The sequence below is a fragment of the Hyperolius riggenbachi genome, chromosome 2 (genome assembly GCF_040937935.1).
Source record: "Hyperolius riggenbachi isolate aHypRig1 chromosome 2, aHypRig1.pri, whole genome shotgun sequence".
Taxonomy (NCBI): Eukaryota; Metazoa; Chordata; class Amphibia; order Anura; family Hyperoliidae; genus Hyperolius; species Hyperolius riggenbachi.
The window spans coordinates 109,736,840-109,759,863 of NC_090647.1; the positions used below are offsets into that span (position 1 = coordinate 109,736,840).

A 23,024-nucleotide genomic window follows, 5' to 3' on the forward strand; every position below is an offset into this window, starting at 1 on the left:
ATTATCAGCAGCGCATAGCACAGAAATGGAGAAATGAGTTACCAGCTTGCCACAATATAATTCAAAGCACACAAGCATCCCAAGACAGCAGTTTCCAGATCTCGGTGAATCAGGTAGTTATATAATCTATATTTATTTTTTGACACAAATGATAGATCTGGAGAACCTTGCGTCCAGTGATGGCAGAGAGCAGGCTGCTTAGCTTCAGTTACATTTATTACTGGTAATGTTAATTAGGAGGCTCCAGGTCTTACCTGACATTGATGAGATACTGGGCCAAACTGATGCTGGCTGTGGACCCAGTAATGGTCACCTGCCGATCAGTGGAACCTTCAACTGGGTTGGCGATCTTGATCTGTGCTCCAGACATCTGGCGAATTTCATTTATTTTTGCTCCCTGACGTCCGATGATACAACCGATCAGCTGCAAGAGAGAAGTGTCAGATCTGTGCCAAGCAAATGCTCTTAAAGGGAACCTTTAAAAAAACTTTTTCTTTTTACTTACCTGGGGCATCTACCAGCCCCCTGCAGCCGCCCTGTGCCCTCGCAGTCACTCATGGCTCCTCTGGTCCCCCGTTGCCAGCTAGTTTCATTTTGCCGACCGGGAGTCGGCCGGCCGCCATGCGTACTTTTTTTTTTTACGCACCCCTGCTGGTGCGGGAAGCTATTGCAGACAACAAGTACATTTTTACGCGGTATGGGTGTAATGCGTAAAACTTTACGCATTACACCAGTAACGCGTAAAAATGTCCTTGTTGATGTCTGCAATATTTTCCCGCACCATCGGGAATGCGTAAAACGTACGCATGGTGACCGGCCGACTCCCAGTCGGCAAAAACGAAACTAGCTGGCAGTGGGGGACCAGAGGAGCCATGAGTGAGTGCGAGGGCACAGGATGGCTGCAGGGGGCTGGTAGATGCCCCAGGTAAGTAAAACTTTTACAGTTAAGGTTCCCTTTAATGCCAGCAGCTTCTTAGATAGACAGGGTTATGAACTAAGCACAGTCAATGAGATGCAAATAATTCAGAGTCAATTCAGGATTATACAAATGGATTACATTGGTTCATTTTAAAAGCTGCATAACTTGGCATAATCCTGCATCAATTCAGAAATATTTGCCTCATGGAATATCCCTATTGAGAACTATACATACACAATACATACAAACCTAACAAGTGCTGCATGCTTTATTATGATCTGGGAAGGGGAGAGACAAGCTACCTACATTTCAACAGGGGAGACAATTTTGAAGAACTCTACAAAGGAATTCAGTATACTATAAACCACTAGCACCAAAATTGTTAAACAGATTAGATGCTCACCGCAGGAGAGAAATCCCTCCCTTAAACAAGCCCCACCCTAAAGATGAGGGCAAATGTGTTTCAGAGAGGGCAAATGTTGTGCAGAGAGCTCTCCCTGATTAATGAGATGGTCCCTCCCTTCTCCTGAGTCACTCATATACATTAGGTGATGCCATGCTGCAATGTGGCGTGCATGGAGGCAGGGAGCAATCACTCCTAAGCCACCATCAGGAAGAACGGTTCAGGCATGTTTAGATAGTGAATGATCCTATGATTAAAATGCAAGCAGGGTCTGCTACTACACCCACCTCTTCCTTCATGGCCATTAAAATGTATACCTAAAACTCACTCAGGTACAAAAGGAAATACTTACCCAAGAGGTGGGAAGCCTCTGGATCCTAGAGAGGCTTCCCATGCTGTCCTCAGTCACCAAGCAGACCCCCTAAGATTATCAGACAAGGGCTTATCAGTAATCACATCAGGGTGGCGCTCCTATTCAGGCAGGAGTGCAGCCATACTGCGCATGTGCAAGTATAGATGCACCTGCACAGTAAAAGCTACTGCGTATGCACGCTTGCCTTTTAAGGAGTAGCAGGGCCCCAATGTCAATGGAAAGTCCTGGGCAGTCGCGGAGGACGGTGTGGCAATCCTCTGAAGGATCCGGAGGTTTCCCTCAAGTTTTTCATTTAAGTCCTTAGTTCTCTAAGGCTGAGTCACAGTAAACATTTCATCCACTGTCTAAAGACTTACCACACTAACAATATTCTTCATACCTTAGTAGTTAAGGGCTGGAAATGGTAAGGTTACCATCATGTTCCCTTGAGGGGCCTGTCGTGTTGGGGGAGGGATCTAGCTTACAATTAGGTCATAGCAATAGGTACAAGAGTCACCCTACTTTAATAGCAACTGCCCATCTGATAATCTCCTGACATACACCATTATTGATCTTAAGTGTGTGGGGGGGGGGGGGGGGGGGCTGGTAAATTAACCTACATATAACCATTGGATCTTCCACTTTCCTGGCACTGGGGAGAGAATGTATGAGCGTTCCGATTCCCCACACGACAGATTGTACGTGTGCAGCTTGTTTTACTATAGCAGATGGCAGCTCTGCAAAGAAGGAGAGAATTGGTGAGGGTGGTGGGTGGAGCCTTGTCACGGATGGAGCATTGTAGGATGTCCAGTCCTGCAGCCACATGTACCATTTAATAGAGATGAGCCCATGTTAAAACCGGAAGACCAGATACATGTACTGTAAATTAATTTACAAATTGTAGCTGCAGAACTGGACATCCTACAATGCAGCTCTGGCCCCGCTCTATCCATGACATGGTTCCACACCCACCACCCTCACCAATGTAACTCATTATTACATAAGGCCAAGTGGAATAGCTTCATAGTCTGCCAAAGGACTTGTAAACAGGGTGGCAAGCTGTAAGGGCTAGTTACACACCAGAGCACGTTTGAGTGCTTTTTTAAAAGGAGAATTTCTTTGGAAAGTCAAAGCACCAGCACAAATGTGCTGTCTGCATGTTGGGTTGATGTGGCTCTGTAAAATGTATAAGCTATAGGCTTGCTATACACCAGTGGTTCTGGATATGTTCCTGGCTTCAGGGGCATAAAGAGAATTTGCATATTCAACAGTGATGAATTATTGGTAAGCACAGTTGCTCACTTAAAATCTAAATGATCACAAATGGTGTATTAAGAAGCTTGGCTACCGCAACCTAAAAAAAAATACAAAATAATTCACAATTGCTAGGTGCTAGTGACTGCAATTTTTTATATGCACTATTTAGCTGAGATGAAGGTAAAACACTTTTCTGTCTTGCAAGACAACATTATGTATATACTCACATCATTTGGAATGGTCAGTTCATGAGAAGTTGTCTGAGCTGAAGCATCAATACCACCTGAGTGGGGGACAGTTTAAAAACTACATTAATATAAACACTAAGCACTAAACATTTAGAGAGTCCAAAAAGTTATACAAGTTCTTAAAAATGTATAAAAGAAAAAAAAAAAATTCTGGGAGTGGGCAGTCAGTAAAAGCACTTTTGTAGCTGGGAAGAATCTGACTTTCTACACTAGATAAAACAAAAGTCCTGGAACTGGACATGGTCTGAATAGTACATTTGCAGCCAGGCAGACTTGGACAAGTAGTACCATCTTAAGAAGGGAGTCACATGGGAAGGGGGGAGGAGGAAGAGAAGAGAGACTCTAGAAGAAACCTATAGTAACAGGATGAAAAAGATACAAAGCATCTGAGGGCCCTTTTCCACTAGCAGTCACTAGCGTTCACGCTGAACGCTAGCGATTGCTGAATCGCAATTACCAGCGATTCCCCGACGTTTGCGGCCGCGATTTTGCTATGCACTGCATAGCAAAATCGCGGCAAATATCGCTCCACCGCGCGTTCGCGTTCCCATAAAAAAACGAATCGCGGTAGTGGAAATGACCTACCGCGATTCCTATGCAAAAAGGAAACCGTAGCGATAGTAAAATCGCTAGCGGTTTGCGTCTTTGCGATTCAGCCAGCGCAAACGCGCTGGTGGAAAAGGGCCCTGATGGTCATTCCTCCAGCACACGATGTGTGGGTGACATATACTTGCCTTGGATAAAGCATATTTGTAATGAGGGTAAGGAATAGGTTAAGAGTGACCCTGCACAGGAATGGTGGGCTGCTGAAGGATCTGGAAAGCCTCTGGCCTATTCACTACTGAGGGAAGTATCTAACTTTTTCCCTACTTAAAGAGGACCACCATACGAAAAAAATAAAAATCTGTCCGTGCTTCTCTAATGAAAAGTTATATTTACCTCCGGAGTCTTGTCACACGAAGCCGCCTCGAAGTCCCTGCATCACAACACTTCCGCCGCTTGGCCTCGCCTCCCTCTGAGAAAAACCGCCCTGCAATTTAGTGCAGTAAATACCTTGGTGTTTTTCTTGGAGGAGAGAGGGGAGGCGGGGCAAGCGGCAGAAGTGTAGTGATGCGGGGTCTTCGGGGCGGCTTCGTGCGACAAGACTCCGGAGGTAAATATAATTTCATTAGAGCAGCACAGACGGATTTTTATTTTTTTTGTATGGTGGTCCTCTTTAACCTCCTGAGCGGTATGGACGAGCTCAGCTCGTCCATCACCGCCGGAGGCTGCCGCTCAGGCCCTGCTGGGCCGATTTTCTTCAAATAAAGTGCAGCACACGCAGCCGGCACTTTGCCAGCCGCGTGTGCTGCCTGATCGCCACCGCTCTGCGGCGATCCGCCGCGAGCAGCGGCGAAAGAGGGTCCCCCCAGCCGCCTGAGCCCAGCGTAGCCGGAACAAAAAGTTCCGGCCAGTGCTAAGGGCTGGATCGGAGGCGGCTGACGTCAGGACGTCGGCTGACGTCCATGACGTCACTCCGCTCGTCGCTATGGCGACGATCTAAGCAAAACAAGGAAGGCCGCTCATTGCGGCCTTCCTTGTTTATTCTGGGCGCCGGAGGCGATCGGAAGAACGCCTCCGGAGCGCCCTCTAGTGGGCTTTCATGCAGCCAACTTTCAGTTGGCTGCATGAAATAGTTTTTTTTTTATTAAAAAAAAACCCTCCCGCAGCCTCCCTGGCGATCTCAATAGAACGCCGGGGAGGTTAAGTAGGGAAAAAGTTAGATACTTCCCTCAGTAGTGGATAGCAGGGCTGTGGAGTCTGAGTTGGAGTCGGAGTCGAGTAGTCGGAGCAATTTTGGGCACCCGGAGTCGGAGTTGATTTCATAAACTGAGGAGTCGGATTATTTTTGTGCAAAATCCACAGCACTGTTAAGTATTAGACTAAGGAGTCGGAGCCATTTTGGGTACCCGGAGTCGGAGTTGGAGTCGTGGTTTCATAAACTGTGGAGTCGGAAGATTTTTGTACCGACTCCACAGCCCTGGTGGATAGGCCAGAGGCTTTCCAGATCCTTCAGCAGCCCACCATTCCTGTGCAGGGTCAATCAACCTATTCCTTACCCTCATTACAGATATGCTTTATCCAAGGCAAGTATTTCACCCACACATCGTACACCTGAACTGAAAGCTATATGGAAACTGCCATATTGCCTTTTAAACAATACCAGTTGTCTGGCAGTCCTGATCTTTTCTCTGCAGTAGTGTCTGCATCGTACCTGAAACAAGCATGCAGCTAATCCAGTCATACGCGCGTCAGAAACCCCTGGTCTGCATGCTTGTTCAGGGTCTATGCCTAAATGTATTAAGGCCTATACACATTCTTGATGTCACCCCCTTGGGCGACAATCACTGGGCCGAGTCTGTACAGGTGCAGAGTTCTGCTGCTATGCAGGAAGAAGCCAGGACTGGCACCAATCTGATATCCCGCAGTGAGCAGAACAAGTGTCACATAAGGTATTAGCTGTCACTGGAGCAAGTTGATCCGCCAGGCAAATCAGTTACTGGGCGGCAGTCAAGGACCACTCTTCACACGCCAGATTATGGGCTGCCTCAGCTGACTTTAATCTTGCATGTATACAAGGCTTTTAGAGGCAGAGCATCAGCAGGACAGAGAAGCAATTTGCATGATTTAAAAGCAAAATAGGTCAGCCACCATATCCCTCAGTTCAGGTGTGCTGTAAACCTTGGAAAGAAGAAGCAGGTGAGTAGTGGAAGTGTGCCTGTGTGCAAATTTTACCCACATATTCACACTATTTTGCTACTCAGCACCAGAGTTCTGTAGCATTATTTAGCAGGTAACAAGCCAAAGTGCAGGGTCTACCCTTCCCAGAACAGGGGGGAATCTAGTAGGGTTATTTACTGGACTAAAAATTATATATCAAGAAGCAGCATTTTACTGGTCAAACATTTTTAGTCTGAACTGAGGCTACTGCGCTCTGATCACTTCTAGAGCATATTATTGGAATCGCTCGTTAAAGGAGTTATCAGGGAAAAAAAACAAAAATGAGCTTTACTCACCTGGGGTTTTCTCCAGCCCCTTGCAGCCGACTTCCTCACGCTGTCACCTCTGCTCAGTATTCCGGCAGACCACGGACCCCGTGGCTGCGCAAAGCGCTACTGTCAATCATGGCCATGTGGGCTGCGGCGAAGTCTGCCGCAGCCATGATTGACCACGGTGCTTCCAGCAGCCGCAGTAAGGCCTGAATACCGAGCTGCAAGAGCGGGACAACGGCGGGGAGCAGAGGTGACAGCGTGAGACAGTCGGCTGCAAGGGGCTGGAGAAAGCCCCAGGTGAGTAAAGCTCATTTTTAGTTTTTTCCCTGATAAATCCTTTAACCAAACTACACTCTTTAAAAAGAAGAGGCTGCATGCTAAAAAGATTTCAAAAAAAACAAACAAACACTAAATTGGAGAATGGGCAAGCGGTGAGAGGAAAGGCGAGCAAATGAGACCTGTACTGTATCATCCCTAGTTATGTAGACAATCCTGTCAGATCAAATAAAAAAAAATAAAAAATGGTTTAAGTATGCATTGGTCATTAAAGGATTCAAGCTGCACCCAACACTTGCAAACAGCAACACCTCTGGAGTTGTGCAGAATAAATTGTATTAATGTGACTGCCATGTCAATGTGACTAGATACACTTATAAGAGACTAGGGAAACTATTAAAAAGGTTACACAACACAACAGATGCAACTAACAAATGTGTGCCTGCGCACTAACATTTACAAGTACATATCTAGGTGAAATCTAGCCTGTGGGGATAAAAGTTAATACTTGCCTCAGCCTTTGGTGCATCACTGCCCCAGATCATTTTTGCTCTATAAAGCAGTGTTCTGCAGTTTGCGCTGGTACAAACAATTCTTCAAATTGTAACCAAGTTTTTCCCTTCTGGTCACAGCCAGTGGCATAGAAGGAGGAGATGCAGAAGACGAAGCGTGTAATTTAATCATGGGCTAAAGAAATAGGTAATTACTGGTCACGGTTGGGATGTAATAGCAGCAAAGGAGTAATGGTGCATGAATGTGGCAAGAAAAGCAGAGGAGGAGTTCCGCTACTATCGAGTGGAACTTCATATTGGTGGTACCTGATGTAATAGCGGCGAGGGAGTTGTGTAGCAGTGAAAACAGCCCAGGAGTCTGTAGCCCAACACCATAATGGCGTGGATAACTAGCATAGCAGTGGCAGGGAGACTGGTGAGCGGCGTTGTAGGCGGCGGTGGTGGTTTAGTGTTAGGCATAGACGTAGGAAAGATTAGTGCATGAATAACACAAGTTTGGAGAAAGTAGAAGATCGGTAACACTAGATTCTGCAACAGTTAACAGGCGATTGCGGAACCTCTGTAATTGAACTGATATTCTACTTTTGGCAATACTCCTGCCCATTTTACCCTTGTGGCGCTATTAAAAAGTACACTGCAGAAGTACTGAACAAGATGTGATCACCACAAGGCCCGAAGACCCATCTAGGGTCTTCAAGAGCTGCATTGGCCATTTACTGGCACAATACAGTAGAATCCCTTATAGTGAACTCCAAGGGACCTGGCCAAGAAGTTTACTGTATTAGAAGATTACTATATTAGGATTTGTTAAACTGTATATTCATATAGACATGGTTGGGACATGAGGCCTGAGTTTACTAGATTAGCATTTACTACAACAACTACTGTAATCACTTCTAGAAGAGTTTTGAATAGTATAAATTTACAAGCTGCTCCCCTTGCTGTTCATACCCATATACCCCTCTGATATTAAAGCTGTGTTTGGAAAAGCATGATTTGTCGCTCTGTTTTGGATCTGTAGCTATGCCCTGGTCACAGCAACTATGGGAAACAAAGGGCATTGGCTTTAACTGGCAGAGCAGTTTCTCTTATTCTCTACCAGAGTTCCTCTGACCAGAAGAAAAAAAATGCAGTGGCTAGATTTGAAAGCAGACAAACTTCTCTCTTGGCTAAAATTTGTCGAGTTTGCAATTTTTTTTATTTTAATTTTTTTCAAATCATGATCGCTGTGATTTTACTGCAATTTTAATTTAAGTCGATGGCAGCGTTTTAAAAACAAAAAAAATGTTTAGAAAGCGCTGGGTGTCCGTAAAGTTTTCAGAAAGCGCTCACAGTGTGTCTACACCCTCAGAGGATTTTGAGGGACCAGACATATGCCAACAGGGAGGCGGAAGTATAAACATTTCTCTCCTCCTGGTTTTTTTCATTTTAATCTCTCGCTGGTAAAAAGAAATACTAGGGGAAAAAAAAAAAAGTTCTGAAAGAAACCAGCAGAGAACAGGTTTAGAACACACCCAAAAAGACAGATCTCATCTACTTTACTTCAAAATTAACTAACGATTGGTAAACACCTACGTAATTTTTTTTTATTTTTTTTTTTAAACCAAAAACTAAATTGCAAAATAATCTTATACCCTAACCACCACCTACTGTAATTCATTCTGAAACTTCCTCTCTCCAGAGATCTGTAGTCTGTCTGCATGTATCCATCTCTTCCAAGTTTACCTGTTAAAGACCCAGAATATAGACTATATGCAGATAGTGAACCAATCAGAAGGTACACATTTCTCATTGTACACAAAATAGGACTGAATTTAGCTGTACACATTTTAATAGTTTCCCTTAAAGATTCAGCTAACGTGGTTAGTCTGATCTTTTGATTGCAACAGTTGACAGACTGAAAGAACTGCAAAAGCTAGCAGTGAGCAGAGTGACTCGTTAAAAACAGAAGGCAAGCATAGTAGATTCCTTACCACTGAATCCGGTGTTGCCACTATGGGACATGGGGAAGTGAGATTGCTGCATTGCCAGTTGGTGTAACTTGGTCAGCTAAGGAAGAAAAATAATGCAGTTCTACAAAGATGCAAGGCAACTGGACATTTATTAAAAGGCTGAGGAAAAAAGGTGAACAGAGTGCATAGCTCAGTGATCTGATGAAAAAAAGGATACATAGAGGGGAAATTAGCGCAGTGATGGAAAAGGACTATACACTAGGAAATAAGACACGATAGACTGAAGTGGCTGAAGCAGTACTGCATTTCACCATCGGAAAGGACATGCCTTTCTGAGGTTTATTCTGCCCTTCCATTCATAAAGCAATGAGGATTCTAGCAACAGAATCATGCACGGAGATACCCCGCTACAGAAAGCACAGCGTAAAAGGTGAAAGCACACTTACATCAGGCTGAGGAATGGCATACTGTCCTTGAATAGTGTAGGCCTACAAAAAGGAGCAAAATAAAAACAATTAAACCCACGTGACGGCCAACTAGACCCAAAAACGTGAAGGCAAGTGACAGCCAAGCAAGAACACTTCTAGAAAATCAGACAAGCTAGAGCAAGCAAGGCAGATTAAGGCAACAGAGTATAAATGGAAAGAACTTAAAAACTTATATCAGCACATCAGGATTCCAATTTTAGGGCCCTTCCACACTAAATCCCTTAAGAGCAGCAAGACCCAGTGTTTTCCGCAGGCTCTTTTAGCCGAGTGCTTCACCCAGCTAATTTTGGTAAGCACCCGGCTGCCAACGGCTTGCCTCCACTTCCTCCTCCTGTGCTGTAAACAGTTGTGCAGATGAGCACCGGCCCTCCACTGCCCCATCCCACCAAACTACTTTTTCATGCCCCCAAACTGGAAACAAAATTCTGGGGAGAACACTGAAGACCATATCACTGCACTGTTACTCTTATGGGGCATTCCACAGAGTGCAGCAGGTTCCGACACAATCACGACAGCATGCTGTGTGTTAACTGAGTAATGTGCGCTTTTATAGTGGCAGGAAGTCACTATTTATTGGACTATATGCTGCACTGTACGGTCCCCTAACAGCAGTAACACGTGGTGCTTTTTTTTTGCCAACATTGCGATACCACAACAGACTACGTGTAAAGGGGTCCTTGAGGCCCGAAACTTGACTGTCCTAACCAGATATGCCACAGCAATTTCCATGCTGGTGTCACACTGCACAAGCATAAAGAGATTGCAGAAGATCTGAGAAAAAAATTGTGCTATTCAAAAAGGCAACTGGTGTTGAAAATAAAATATCTAAGGTACAACTATTACTTTTAGCAGCTGTTTATATAGATCAATTTAAAGAAATCTGTTAAACTGGCTAATATAGTATAAACGTCAGGACCTACCCCATGGAGATCCACAGCATCTAGGGAGACTCCCCCTGTGTGGGACCTCCGCCCCTCCCACAGGTCAGTCTCACATGCATGCCCTCCGGCTTGGCGCGACACCTGTTGAACAAAGCGAAAATGGGATTCAGTTATCTCTGATAAAGTCACAGCCTCAGTCCTCAGACTTCATAACCCCAGCCACCAAATCCACAAATCAACACTGGAAAGATGAGTTGGGTCATGGATCCAAAATGAGGTCACAGGCTCAAACTATTCCTTCTCAACAACTTCCTCAACTATCTTACTGTACAATTAATCTTAACGGTTTAAACAGCAGGACAGCAGCAGGAATTTCAGGCACTGCTGATAAAATGACCTTTATACCATTAGTAAAACAAAAAAAATTAAATTAGCATTCAAGCGTTACAGTGACAACTGTAACACTGTTCTCTGTAAAGTAAAAACAAGTTATTCCACTTACAGTACAGCACTGTCTGGCACAACCTAAGCCACCACCTTTATTCCAAGTGTAACTTAGAAATAAAGAGCATCAACTGGACACTAATGCCTTATTTTTACCAATAGTCTGGAAAAAATGGAATACCATGTCATCTTAAACACTAAATATGGACTATAGGTATATCAAATACAGCTAACCGTTTACCCAGATAATCGCACCACAGTGCAACAGGATCAGTGGGTTTAAACTCTGTGCCATCTACAAGTGTCTCAGAATATTTATTAGCAGCCCCCCACCGAATGTAAGAAAAATACTTTAAATGGCAATCACTGAATTTTGGCTAAGAGGGATCGCTCAGCCCTCTAATGTAGCCAGCTGCTAAGGAATATAATACTCCAATTATCAAGCATATATTGTAAGGCTTTTTAGAAGTCATTTTGGATCCATGATTTTAACTCACCCAAACAAAACAAATGAAGACTTTATAAGGCAGGCACTTCCATCAGAGACACTTAACACTTTGTTCAAAGGTGACGCACAGTAGAAATAAGGTAGGATAATAATGCTGAATAGATGTTGCCTGTCTTCCACATTTCTGAGTTCTATAATTAGTTTGATACAAACATCTGGATGCAATGTTAACCAGACCATATCCCAAAACACCAGTCCAGAAGCAAAGATAACTTTTGTTCTCAGTTTATAGGGAACCTAAAGTGAGAGGGATATGGAGGTTGAAATTTATTCAATTTTAAAAACTATACCAGTTACCTGGCTGTCCTGCAGATCATCTGGCTCTCCTACTTTTAGCCATAGACCCTGAACAAGCATATGCAGATCAGGTGTTTCTGACAAGATTAGCTGAATGCCCTTATGAAGGGGCTGTTTAGGCATATATTGTTTACCAGGGCTGGGCTGTATATAAGAGAATCTCTAAACAGTGAAAGATTCAGGTATCCATACACTGCATGGCAGGGGGTCGAGCCTTTTAGGCCAGTTGCTCAAGCAGCCAGCAAGCACATGTAGACGAAAATGGTCCGCACGATGCTCCTAAGATCCTATATTTTATTTGTGGACGTATCCAAAGGTCAACACATATCACCAGCTGACATGTTTCGGACCTACTGGTCCTTATTCAAGCTATGAATAAGGACCAGTAGGTCCGAAACATGTCAGCTGGTGATATGTGTTGACCTTTGGATACGTCCACAAATAAAATATAGGATCTTAGGAGCATCGTGCGGACCATTTTCGTCTTCAAGTATTTTCTAGTATTAGCTATCCTGGTCTGGCACTGCTCTTTCTGGGGTGAGCGGTTTCCACCACTCTCTTTGACAGCAAGCACATGTATCGGGCGATCCTTGCCAGTGCCAGATACTGGGGACTTTGCGGTACATGGAAGAGATCTATTCACCACTAATTGAGTAATGTGGGTTCATTAATATTTGCTTTATCAGAAGACCAGGTTTGCATCAAAAAGTTTGTAAACTTTTTATAGTCCTCACTAAACATTGTATTCATACTGTCACAAAGCATCCCCCACACTTGCTATTCAGTACAGCAGTCTGTAAGCTCAACAGCAGCAGTGTTTGTATTAAATGCATTCCAGGGTAAAAGCTAGGCATTTTAGGTATATTAACTTGAGGAAACACATTGTAAGGGTTGGTTCACACTGCAAGAGCTTTTTCTAAGCGCTTGTGATTTTAAAAGCACTAGTTAATGTAATGCAATGTGTGTGCTCACCTGAGTGATGTGATTTTATAAAAATCGCCCATAGCATTAGCAAGAGCTTTTCGAATCACTAGTGCTTAAAGTGAACCAGAGACGAAGCACCCTTGTGTATTTTACCATAGAAATCAGTGGGAACATTAGAGAAAACATTTACCATGCTCTCTGTTCCATCCTCACTGCTAAAAGTGTCTGTTATCTAGCTGAGATAAGAATCCCGGACTGAGCATTGATTCTGGCTTTGCTATAATGACTCAGCTATAATGATTCCTGAGCAAAGCCAGCAGGGGGCAGGCTTGGACTTGAAGACAGCAAAGAACACAGTCTCAGCTATAATTATTCTGTAGCAAAGCCAGACCAACTGCTTAGTCGGGATTCTTATCTTAGAGGTGATAACAGGCAAATTAAACAGAGAACAATGTAACAAAGAGCAGATTAGGTGTTTACTGTCATGTTCCCACTGATTTATAAGGTAAAATACATGAGGTTGCTTCATCTCTGGTTCTCTTTAAAGGGGTTCTGTGGAGTCCTGCAATAAACACAGACACTTACCTGGGGCTTCTATCAGTCCCCTGTAGCTGTAATGTCCTGCGCAGTCCTCCGATCACTCGTTGCCTGTCTAATTACGCGTGTCATAATCTGCACAGCCGTGCGTGCTCCCGCTCGTGTCTCCAGGAGCTTACTGCACAGGTGCAGTACAACAAAAACCTCGTACTGCACCGTAAGCTCCCGGAGACACGAGCGCGCATTCATCTTGTTAGACGAATAATTTACTGGTGCCGGCGGCGGGAACGGGTGATTGGAGGGAGGAAGGCGCGGGACATTACAGCTACAGGGGGACTAATAGAAGTAAAAATATGACCATTTTATTTGCAACTAACGTTCTATTAACATTTTGAAGACAGTAGACTAACCTCCAAGCTAATCCCTGGGCTATCAAAACTGGTAATGTCAGCTCTTTCCTGAACAGGGCAAGTCTATGGCCTTTAGTTTTTCCTAGTACCAAACTTTTAGAAAACGAATTAAGGTTATTTTATGCAAACCTCTCACAGAGAGTTTACTTGAAATACCAACAACTCTACTTCTTGATCTCTATTTGACAGTTATGGAACATTCTGATCCTCAAACTTTATAAGGTTGAATCATACTGAGTTTATGTTATTGAAATAGTTGTAATTTGTTTTATTATAGTCACCCTTTATCCATATTTTATGGGGTTAATCACAAGTATAATCCTATTCTGATACATATACCAAAATTTTCATAACTATGTGACTATTTGATAAGACGGATGCGTCTCCTGGGAACTAATAGGGTGGTTTTATTCCCCCAGTTACCCAAGATGTTCAGCTCCTAGAACACCTCATAATATACACAGTTAAAGTTACATGGTTAAAGATATTACATCATTCTATAGCTCATATTTTAAGATGTACTGAGATGACTCAACGGATAAAACTATTGTGATCATTATGTATCTTGGCATTGTGCTACAGCTGCCATATGTTTTTCTTCATTTAATGTAGGGCTTACTATGAAAAAGTTATGTGCCTACTTGAGGCACGCTGTACTTAATTTAAAAAAAAAAAATCCCCCCAAAAAAATATTGAAACAATTTTCTATTATCCGTACTACACAACCAATTAACACACAACCATCATGAGTTTTTTTTGCTTCAGTGTCACTTTAAAGGGACTCTGAGGAGTGCCCAAATGTAAAAGAATACACTTACCTAGGGCTTCTTCCAGCTCAGGGTAGGCGGCGCGGTCCTACGGCGTCCTCCTGGCTCGTCTCCTGCAGCCTCCGCCGGCCCCCCGTTTTCAGCGTCACCCGGGCCTGGTGTCGGCCAGCTGATTAATGATGCAATGCGTCATCACGCTGGCAGGCGTGACAGCTCTGCGCATGTGCGGGAAAACCCGCGCATGCGCAGACCTGTCACGCCGGCCACCGTTCTGACGTAAAGCTGCCGGCGTGATGATGCATTGCGTCATCAGGAAGAGCCGTCCGACACCAGGCCCGGGTAACACTGAAAACGGGGGGCCGGCAGAGGCTGAAGGAGACGAGCCAGGAGGACGCCGCGGGACCGCGCCGCCTACCCTGAGCTGGAAGAAGCCCCAGGTAAGTGTATTATTTTACATGTGGGCACTCCTCTGAGTCCCTTTAAAAAGCTCTTGCAGCGTGAGCCAGCCCTAAAGCTGATGGTGGAGAGCAGATTGCTGCACCTATAGTATCTTTGGAGAAGCCATTAGTTTGTACAAGGAGTTCCCTTTCAAATAATTTTTTTATTTTTTAAACCACAGATCATGTGCAAGCAGAACGGGAGAGATGCGAGAACTTCCTCCACATTTCCTTCACGCTCACCTGTCCTCCTGCAAAAATCACTGGCGAACTGGAAGGCTTTGGCCGATACGGGATGGTGACTCCCTTCGGAGGAGACTAGAAGACGGAAATAAACAGCCTGTTAAGGTCACTGTCTGCAGCACATAAAATCAATATACAAAACTGCCAAAAGCATCCACTGCATAATTTTAGCAAACAAACCAATACCGCATCCTGTGTGGTCCTGACTCCCCAAAGTAAGCATCACCTAACTAAATGGATCAGGAAGTACATTTTTGTCCTAATATCCCATAGCCCAGTGGTTCTCAACCTTTTTGAAGTCATGACATCACGCCAAATGCTCAGATCTAAGTGACATTACATATGGATTATAGAAAATACTAATAACCACAAAATGGATGGAAAGAGTGCACCATCCTGAATACACTTAAAAATGAAGCCTAGAACCTTTCAGGAATATTAATAAAATCAATCGGAACAATTTAGGGCCTCCCCAGATTTGTAATAATTGCATAGCACTAGACAGTTTCCACCGCACAGTATAGCCGACTAGGTAGGTAGCCAGGTATAGGTGCCCCCAAAATAGGTAGCCAGATGTAGGGGCCCTCAGTATAGGTAGCCAAGCATAGGTGTCCCCAGTATAGGTAGCCAGGTGCATGTTCCCTCATGGATAGCCAGGTGTAGCCATGCTCTAAGCACAGACGAAGCGGAGGACAAGGTAGAGCAGAGAAGCAGGGAGGGAGACAGAGCTGAACACAGTGAGCGGCGACACATACCCAAGGGCTGCTGTGAAACAGGGCTTGGAAAACTACCTTACAAGACCCAAAAAAAAACCCTAAACCTTTGCTAAAACTCTTTTTACGGATAGTTTTTCAATCACCACCATAAAAACATGCCACTTGGCTCCTGCCTGAGCAGCATGTCCTGTTCCAAGGAGCAGGTAGAATAAGAAGCAGCATGCTGCCGACACTTGTAGTATTGCATATTAATCTCTAGTGTGTGACAACTCTTTAGCTATTGGCATACCAAAATTATTGTTTTGGGTAACCAAAGATTCAAGTGCATAACGTCTTTACAATGAACTTTAGTGCAAATTATGTGACGTAAGGCGAACATTGGAGAACATACAGGTTGACACATTGTTCTAGGTTTAGCTTTTTTTACCCTGTGAAGCTGCCTTATTTCTTGTGTATGGAATCAGACCCCTCCCCCCCCCCCCCAGTCATAAATTGTGCCCACCACTTCCACTCCCTTACTAAGCTACTACTATAGAGCAAGTGACTTCTGTCCTCTGCTATGCATAGTGGGGCAGACCAGTACAAGAGCAACAAAACAAAAGCTTAAAATATGCTTACCAATAAGATTTCTGTAGTCCTTCACAACAGGATACACAGGGAGACCCCTCCTCCTGACAGGAAGCATGAAAAATTTAAAAGTCTCAGCCACAAATCCAAAAACTTTTGTGGCCTTTTTGTGCTTAGTCCCAGAATCCAAAAACATTATACTCATGCTCTGTCTTCTAAAAAGGGACAAGAAAGCACTGAGGGATGGATGTGGGAAAGGACCCTTCCATACTTCCTGTTTGAAGGAGGAGCAGCTCTCTTCATATCCGGTTGTGGAGGACGATGCAGAAAAACAAATTACAAGGAAAAGGGTGACAACTGTCGTACTTTAAAAAAAAAAAAAAATCCCTTTAAAGTTACAAATACTTTCCTGTTCAGTATTAGTTCTCTCACCTCCAGCATTACCACACAGATCTGCTTGACACACTCTATGATGGACTGTGGAATACCAGCAATGGTGATAGCACGTTCTGTGGAATTAGGCAGCATATCTCCAGCTACCTGGACCTGTGCCCCTGTACTCTGAAAAATAAAACACAGCTCGTCTTCAGCAAAAGACATTTGAGGCAGTATATCAAATAAAAGAGCCACTTTTGGAATGAAACAGAATCTTATGTTTACCATGCGTTTAGTATATATAAATACTCGTTTCAATAAAAAGGGAAATGTAAATCATTTCAAATATGTACATGCTGGCAGGACTGGGAGCAGAAAAGCCTCTCGCTACAATAGGAATCCTCAATTTTTCTGACTAATCAGAAAATGTACAATACATTTTCTATAAGCAAAACTGACAACTCAAATCCACTCACCTCTCTGATTTCTTTTATTTTACAACCACCTTTCCCAATGAGTGAACCACACTGGCTTGCTGGAACCACTAGGCGCAGCGTAACTGGTGGCTTGCTGGAGGCAGTGCTGTTTGTCATAGAGCTGCTAATGTCCTATAATAAGAAAGGAAAGAAAAAACCAGGAGAAAAAAAAGTTAAAACTGAAAGGGCTACGATAATAAAACCTGAGATGTTTGCAATGGAGGCATTTATACTTACCTTGGGCTTCCTCCAGCCCCATGTAGGCCATGGGCTCCCTTGTAGTCAGTACTGAGCAGAATGCAAGAGGGGTGCATCCGCGGCTGGGCCGTGAATGCGCAGTAGAGCAAGACTGAGTGAGACTAAGTCGCGCATGTGCAGTCGAGCAGAACTGAGCAAAGCTGGGCAATTTACTAGAGCAGACTAGACACTAGAGGAATGGAGCAACAAGGGAGCTCATTTCAAAAACAGATACACTCAATACTGCGCTCATGCACAACAAATTTCATAAGCAACTCCTGCTTTACGCATGCAAATCACAGATTGTCCTATCAAGACTACATCCAATGGAGCGCTCCTCAGTGAGTGCTTCACTCATACAGTAGGTAAGCACGCTTATAATCTTCACACAGATGAGCAGATTCGCATTCAATACACTTGGATATTCCCCCCTTCAGGCATAGACTCACCAGATGGTGCGGCATTCTGGGCCCATGTTCGCATCCGAGGTATTGGCCACCTCGCAGCCTCACTGGCTATTCCACCTGGTCTTATAGCTGTGTGTGAAAAAAATATGCTCCACATCGCGTAAAAAAAAAAAAATATTTATTGTAAAAAAAGGATCAAATCTATTAAGGCGTGATATGCCTTTAACAGTAGCAACAAACAGCCACCAGACTAGTGTTACACAGACCACCACGTAGCGGCGATTGGGGGATGCTATTAGTGAGCTACACTCGTCCAGAGTGCCACTATAAGCTATTGGTTATATCCCAAGAAAACAATAGTGGCCACGGAGCGACGCCAGATACGCGCGCTGCCGGTCAGACGCGGCTGGTTAACACACGTGGAAGCTTTTTAAGCTTAACAGTTTGCCTGGGACCTGACTTATTTTCTTGGGGGTAAACCAATAGCTTATAGTGGCACATCTCTGGATGAGTGTAGCTCACTTATAGCATCCCCCAATCGCCGCTACGCAGTGGTCTGTAACACTAGTCTGGTGGCTGTTTGTTGCCACTTTTAAAGGCATGTCACGCCTTAATAGATTTGATCATTTTTTTTAAATACTTTATTTATATATTTTTTCACACACAGCTAGAAGACCAGGTGGAATAGCCAGTGAGGCTGCGAGGTGGCCAATACCTCGGATGCAAACACGGGCCCAGAAGGCCGCACCATCTGCTGAGTCTTGCCTGAAGGTGGGAATCCCCAAGTGTATTGAATGCGAATCTGCTCTTCTATGCGAAGATTATAAGAGCGCTTACCCATTTACTATAAAAAGGGGGCCCATTGACTACATGGGGCTGGAGGAAGAACCAGGTAAGTATAAAGGTTTAGGTTTTTTTGCAAACATCTCACATACACTTTCAATAGGCAATAGAGGCGCATTTTTAGTAAACCTGGTTACTATATTCCTAGACTACAGCGAAGAAGAAGAAAAACAAATACAAACAAACTACAATAGCAGGCATACTATTTATTGATACCTCTTCCAGTTTATCAATGATCATTGAGAAAGCTTTGAAGATGGCATTTGTTGGACCTGCGAGGGTTATAATTCTTTCAGGGCAGTTGCCTTCAGAGATGTTTATTCGAGCGCCACTCTGGAGAGAGAGAGAGAGAGAGAAAAAAATAAAAGGTCAGCAAGGACAGCCATACACAAATTAACCTGCGTGGCATTGAAAAACCTTTAACAGAGGCTTCATTGCACAGACGGTCTTGACCGTCTTTGCATAAGTAATTAAAAGGTCATGAAAAAAAAAAGTCCAATTACTAATCTTTGCATAAGTAATTTAAGAACCAGTATGGGGACTGCCAGCCACTAATCATCCATATCACACGGCTGTCAAATTTCAACAAGGGGTGGCGCGAGTATTAATTACAAGCGTACAGATGACCTTGTTATATTTGCCACCAAGCCTCAGACAACTATGCTGCAGCTCAGGATTGACATGAAAGGGCAACACGCATTCTGTCCTTTGGCTGCCTAGTCTCGCCTTTAAGTCTTTGGCAAGGCATACAGAAAGCTTCTGTTCAAAACTATAACAAGATTACATTATAATTAATTTTCCTTTTATAGAATACAGATTGCCTGACTGTCCTGGTAATCCTCTGCCGGGAACCTAAAGCAAGAGGGATGCCATGTTGAATTTTTATTAAACAGTGCAGACTTCCTAGCTGTTCTGCTGATCCTCCGCTTTTACTCATAGGCCCTGAACAAGCATGCAGATAAGGTGCTCTGACTGAAATACGACTGGATTAGCTGCAAGCTTATTTCAGGTGTTTGAGTCAGACTCTACTGCAGCCAAAGAGATCAGCAGGACTGCCAGGCAACTGGTAATTCTTAAAAAGGAAATATGGAAGCCTTGCTTTAGGTTCCCTTTAAACCATAGACCCTGAACAAGCATGCAGATCAGGTACTCTTACCAAAGTCTGACCGCGATTAACCACATGCTTGTTTCAGGCGTGTGATTCAGACACTACTGAAGCCAGAGAGATCAGCAGGACTACTAGAACACTAGAATAATTGTTACAGGAAATAAATATGGCTGCCACCATATGTTTCTCACTTCAAACTATTAAATTTGCCCTTTAAACTATTTTTTTTAATTGTATTATAATACTGGTTCTGTATTTTGAATACCAGCAGTGCTAGCACCAGGAAAACAAAATGGTAAAAAAACAAACAAAAAAACCCCAAACCAAAAAACTCCACAAGATTGTGCGCTCACAAAATATACTCTGGCTTTTCACCCCTGGATAACACTCATGCAGTCAACAGTGTTACAATAAAATATACTGGTTAGCAAAAACCATAAGACATACCTCTTCTCGCATTTTTTTAACAGACTCCCCTTTCTTTCCAATGATGCTACCAACTTCCTGAGAAAAACAAACATAATAGATTAGCCACTTCCCAACAGGCAAACCCTGCATGTATGTCTCAATCTACTCATTTCATACTTCCAAGCTTATTTTAACAATTAACACATTACATGTATCATTGCAACCATATAACAAAGCACTAGGTTATAATCTGCTGTAGATTTAAAGTGGAAGCACTTAATATTTACTCCCTTTGCTCCCCTATAGGCATTTATCATTACAGGTATATTTAAAGGAAACCCAAGATAATTTACTAAAGAAAACCTGTAATGAAAAAAAAAAAAACCCTCTGTGGGATACTTATTTCAGTAGGGGGAAGCCTCTGGATCCGCACAAGGCTTGTCCCATCCTGCGGTGTCCCGGCAATCTAGCGCTGCAGCCCCCCCGAACAGCAGCAAGGTAGTTAAATACCATGATCCTGCGCTGGCGCACCAGCGGCTCTGTTCCTGTTAAAGCAGAAATAGCAAAACCTGATCATATCCGCTCTACTGTGCAGGCGTAAATCCTTTGCGCTTACGCAGTAGAGCGAATATGATCGGGTTCAGCCATTTCCACCTTACCCAAATAAAGAGCTGCTAGTACACCTGCCACACCGATCGCCAGCTGGCCAGCCCGGTCTCTTCTTCTAGTCGCCACAAGACCCGTGGTACTGTGCAAGCATGGCCTGGCCGCATGTGTGCACCCATTGCACTCCTGTTGCCTGTGCAAAACACTCCAGGCAACAGAAGCGCGATGGGTCATGCACAGCCAGACAAGCACATGTCAAGACAGACACGCACGACTGAACCTACTGGAAGAAGTGACCGCGTCTGACCAGCAGACAATCAGAGCGGCCCATAATTATGGCGGAGGAGTCAGCATTCTAAGGGCTGAAGGAAGCCCCAGGTAAGAATAAATGCTTTAATAATTGAATCTCAGATACACACAATTATTTTAAATCTTTAATAGAGGCTTTTTTTCCTTTAGGTATTTAGCCATGAAGGGGGTTCAAAGTGCAGACACGTAATTCACGTAGTAGTGCCCTGGAAAGCTTAGTGGTATTCACATACACACTTTATTTTTTTATTTCCTCTTATGAGAGAGAAGAATGCTCAGGGTCACACAGCGTCACAGGGAGGCAAAAAAAAAATGTGTGTAGGTGTATTTTCCCACAGCTAATAATGGGGAGGGGCTGGAAAAAGGACCAGGCTGGCGAATGACTTTCCAACCAGCATATGGAGGTACATTCTGAAAAGTAAAAGCTTATTTTTCTGCATTTTCATTAGAGCATGAATATTTATGTTTTAGGCATTGACACCGTTGGTATCAATGGTATTCCTTTTTAATTCAGGTCCACTTCAAATGATGTGAAAATAAGCTGCATGAGGTTTGCTCTCAATATAAAAAGGAGAGCACAGTATATGGGCACCAATTTGTACTATTTCTATGCATCAACTATAGCATTTCAGAACCGCTGCTCTATCTGAGAAACATTCACTTGTATGAGAATACCATGGAGGCAGCCCAATCAGGCCTACACAACAGACTGTTCAACATTTGTTGGAAAGTAATATTTGTATAGGGGACATCTATAAAATTGCTTAATATGTACATAAGGGTATTGCTTAGTAATCAGGATTATATACGTGCCTTCCCATGCATCAGCAATCTGATGGTGAGGGTAACGTTCAGGCCGCCTTCAATGACACCGGTGTCCATGGTGAAAATAGTTCTGTTAAGTCAGGGCAACAGTGAGAAGATGTACAACGTAGTCTTTGGTCACAAGATAAGACGAGACTAGAAAGGAGAAAAATACTTAGCGTTAAAAAAATTAAATCAGTCCCATTAAGAATATCTTATTTAAACAATAAATGTGCTAGATCAACTTTTTATTTAACAGAGGGACGAATAATGTTCTCTCCCTCACGGATCACACACACTGAACGCAAATCATAATTTAGCAGATTTGTGGTTTTATTCCTGTTCAACAGAAGATTCACAATGCAACTGCCCCCAAAGCTCTGCATGCAGCATGTTTGTGATTTGTTCAAATCGCAAATGCTGCAGTAAGAATGATCCTATAGGGATACAATAGCAGCGTCACTTTGCTAATCACTGGCAATCAGCAAATCGCTCGAGTATGAAGCAGCCCTCACTTAGGTTTTCAAGAACAATCGCCAACAAAATCTGGCTGACAAAAAAATAAATAAAACAAAATAAAATTGTATACACACTTCTGAAGCAAGACATTTGAATCAGGATGATAGCACTTATTGGCTAACATCTTGTCAGCATACAGGATTAAAGTCTGATAAAGGCTGAATAGCTGAACGCTTACTCCTAATTCTTTTAAGTTAGCCAATAAATGGTGTTATCCAGATTCTAAACGTTTTGCTTTTACTGACAGCTAACACTGTTCGACACTACTGCTACTACACACTTTTGCATGTACTGAATTCAATTTAAGCAGTAGTACTAAAAACAAGTATGCACAGCAGTTGGACAACACACAAACAAAAGTTCTTAAAAAGGATTTGCGCACCAGGGTCTTAATCTGCAGATGAGGTTACCCACATACAAAGAAGTTAAACCCTTTAAAAGCACTTGATCCTTTCTAGTATGCAGCTACACCACATGTGGCACAGATTTCAGACTATCCCATTTTTGAAAGCCGCCCAAATTATGTGATGCCAACCCAGCATCTAAGGGCTGGTTCAGACGGACGTTTGGAGGCGTTGCGTTTGCTGGCGTCGCGTTCAGCAGCGTTCGTGTGCGTTTGGATGCGGTCGCGTTTTTTCTTCCCCTAGGGGGACATTAGCCGTCGCGGTTAACCTCCCCTGGAAGCTACATGTAGCTTCCAGGGGCTCCTTGAACGCCAGGGAAAATCGGGACCCAAACGCCGCGTTTGTGTAAACGCGCTTG

At 43.6% G+C, this 23,024-nt stretch overlaps 1 protein-coding gene across 8 annotated transcripts in view; it reads right to left on the reverse strand.

Moving 5' to 3' along the window:
• The window catches only part of PCBP2 (poly(rC) binding protein 2), a 68,640-nt gene that overhangs the window by 22,801 nt on the left and 22,815 nt on the right, over nucleotides 1-23,024 (reverse strand). For 2 of the 8 annotated variants that reach the window (XM_068267192.1, XM_068267185.1), the window contains exons 2-13: nucleotides 21,753-21,899; nucleotides 20,064-20,120; nucleotides 18,725-18,841; nucleotides 17,022-17,153; nucleotides 16,603-16,731; nucleotides 14,888-14,962; nucleotides 10,360-10,461; nucleotides 9,398-9,439; nucleotides 8,973-9,048; nucleotides 8,650-8,724; nucleotides 3,159-3,214; nucleotides 255-424 (exon numbers count right to left, since the gene is read on the reverse strand). In XM_068267192.1, the coding sequence (XP_068123293.1) occupies nucleotides 255-424; nucleotides 3,159-3,214; nucleotides 8,650-8,724; nucleotides 8,973-9,048; nucleotides 9,398-9,439; nucleotides 10,360-10,461; nucleotides 14,888-14,962; nucleotides 16,603-16,731; nucleotides 17,022-17,153; nucleotides 18,725-18,841; nucleotides 20,064-20,120; nucleotides 21,753-21,821 (1,100 nt within the window). In that variant the 5' untranslated portion in view covers nucleotides 21,822-21,899. Of the gene's footprint in view, nucleotides 1-254; nucleotides 425-3,158; nucleotides 3,215-8,649; nucleotides 8,725-8,972; nucleotides 9,049-9,397; nucleotides 9,440-10,359; nucleotides 10,462-14,887; nucleotides 14,963-16,602; nucleotides 16,732-17,021; nucleotides 17,154-18,724; nucleotides 18,842-20,063; nucleotides 20,121-21,748; nucleotides 21,900-23,024 lie in introns of all 8 variants that reach the window. The other 6 variants (XM_068267186.1, XM_068267189.1, XM_068267187.1 and 3 more) reach the window with 6 other exon arrangements.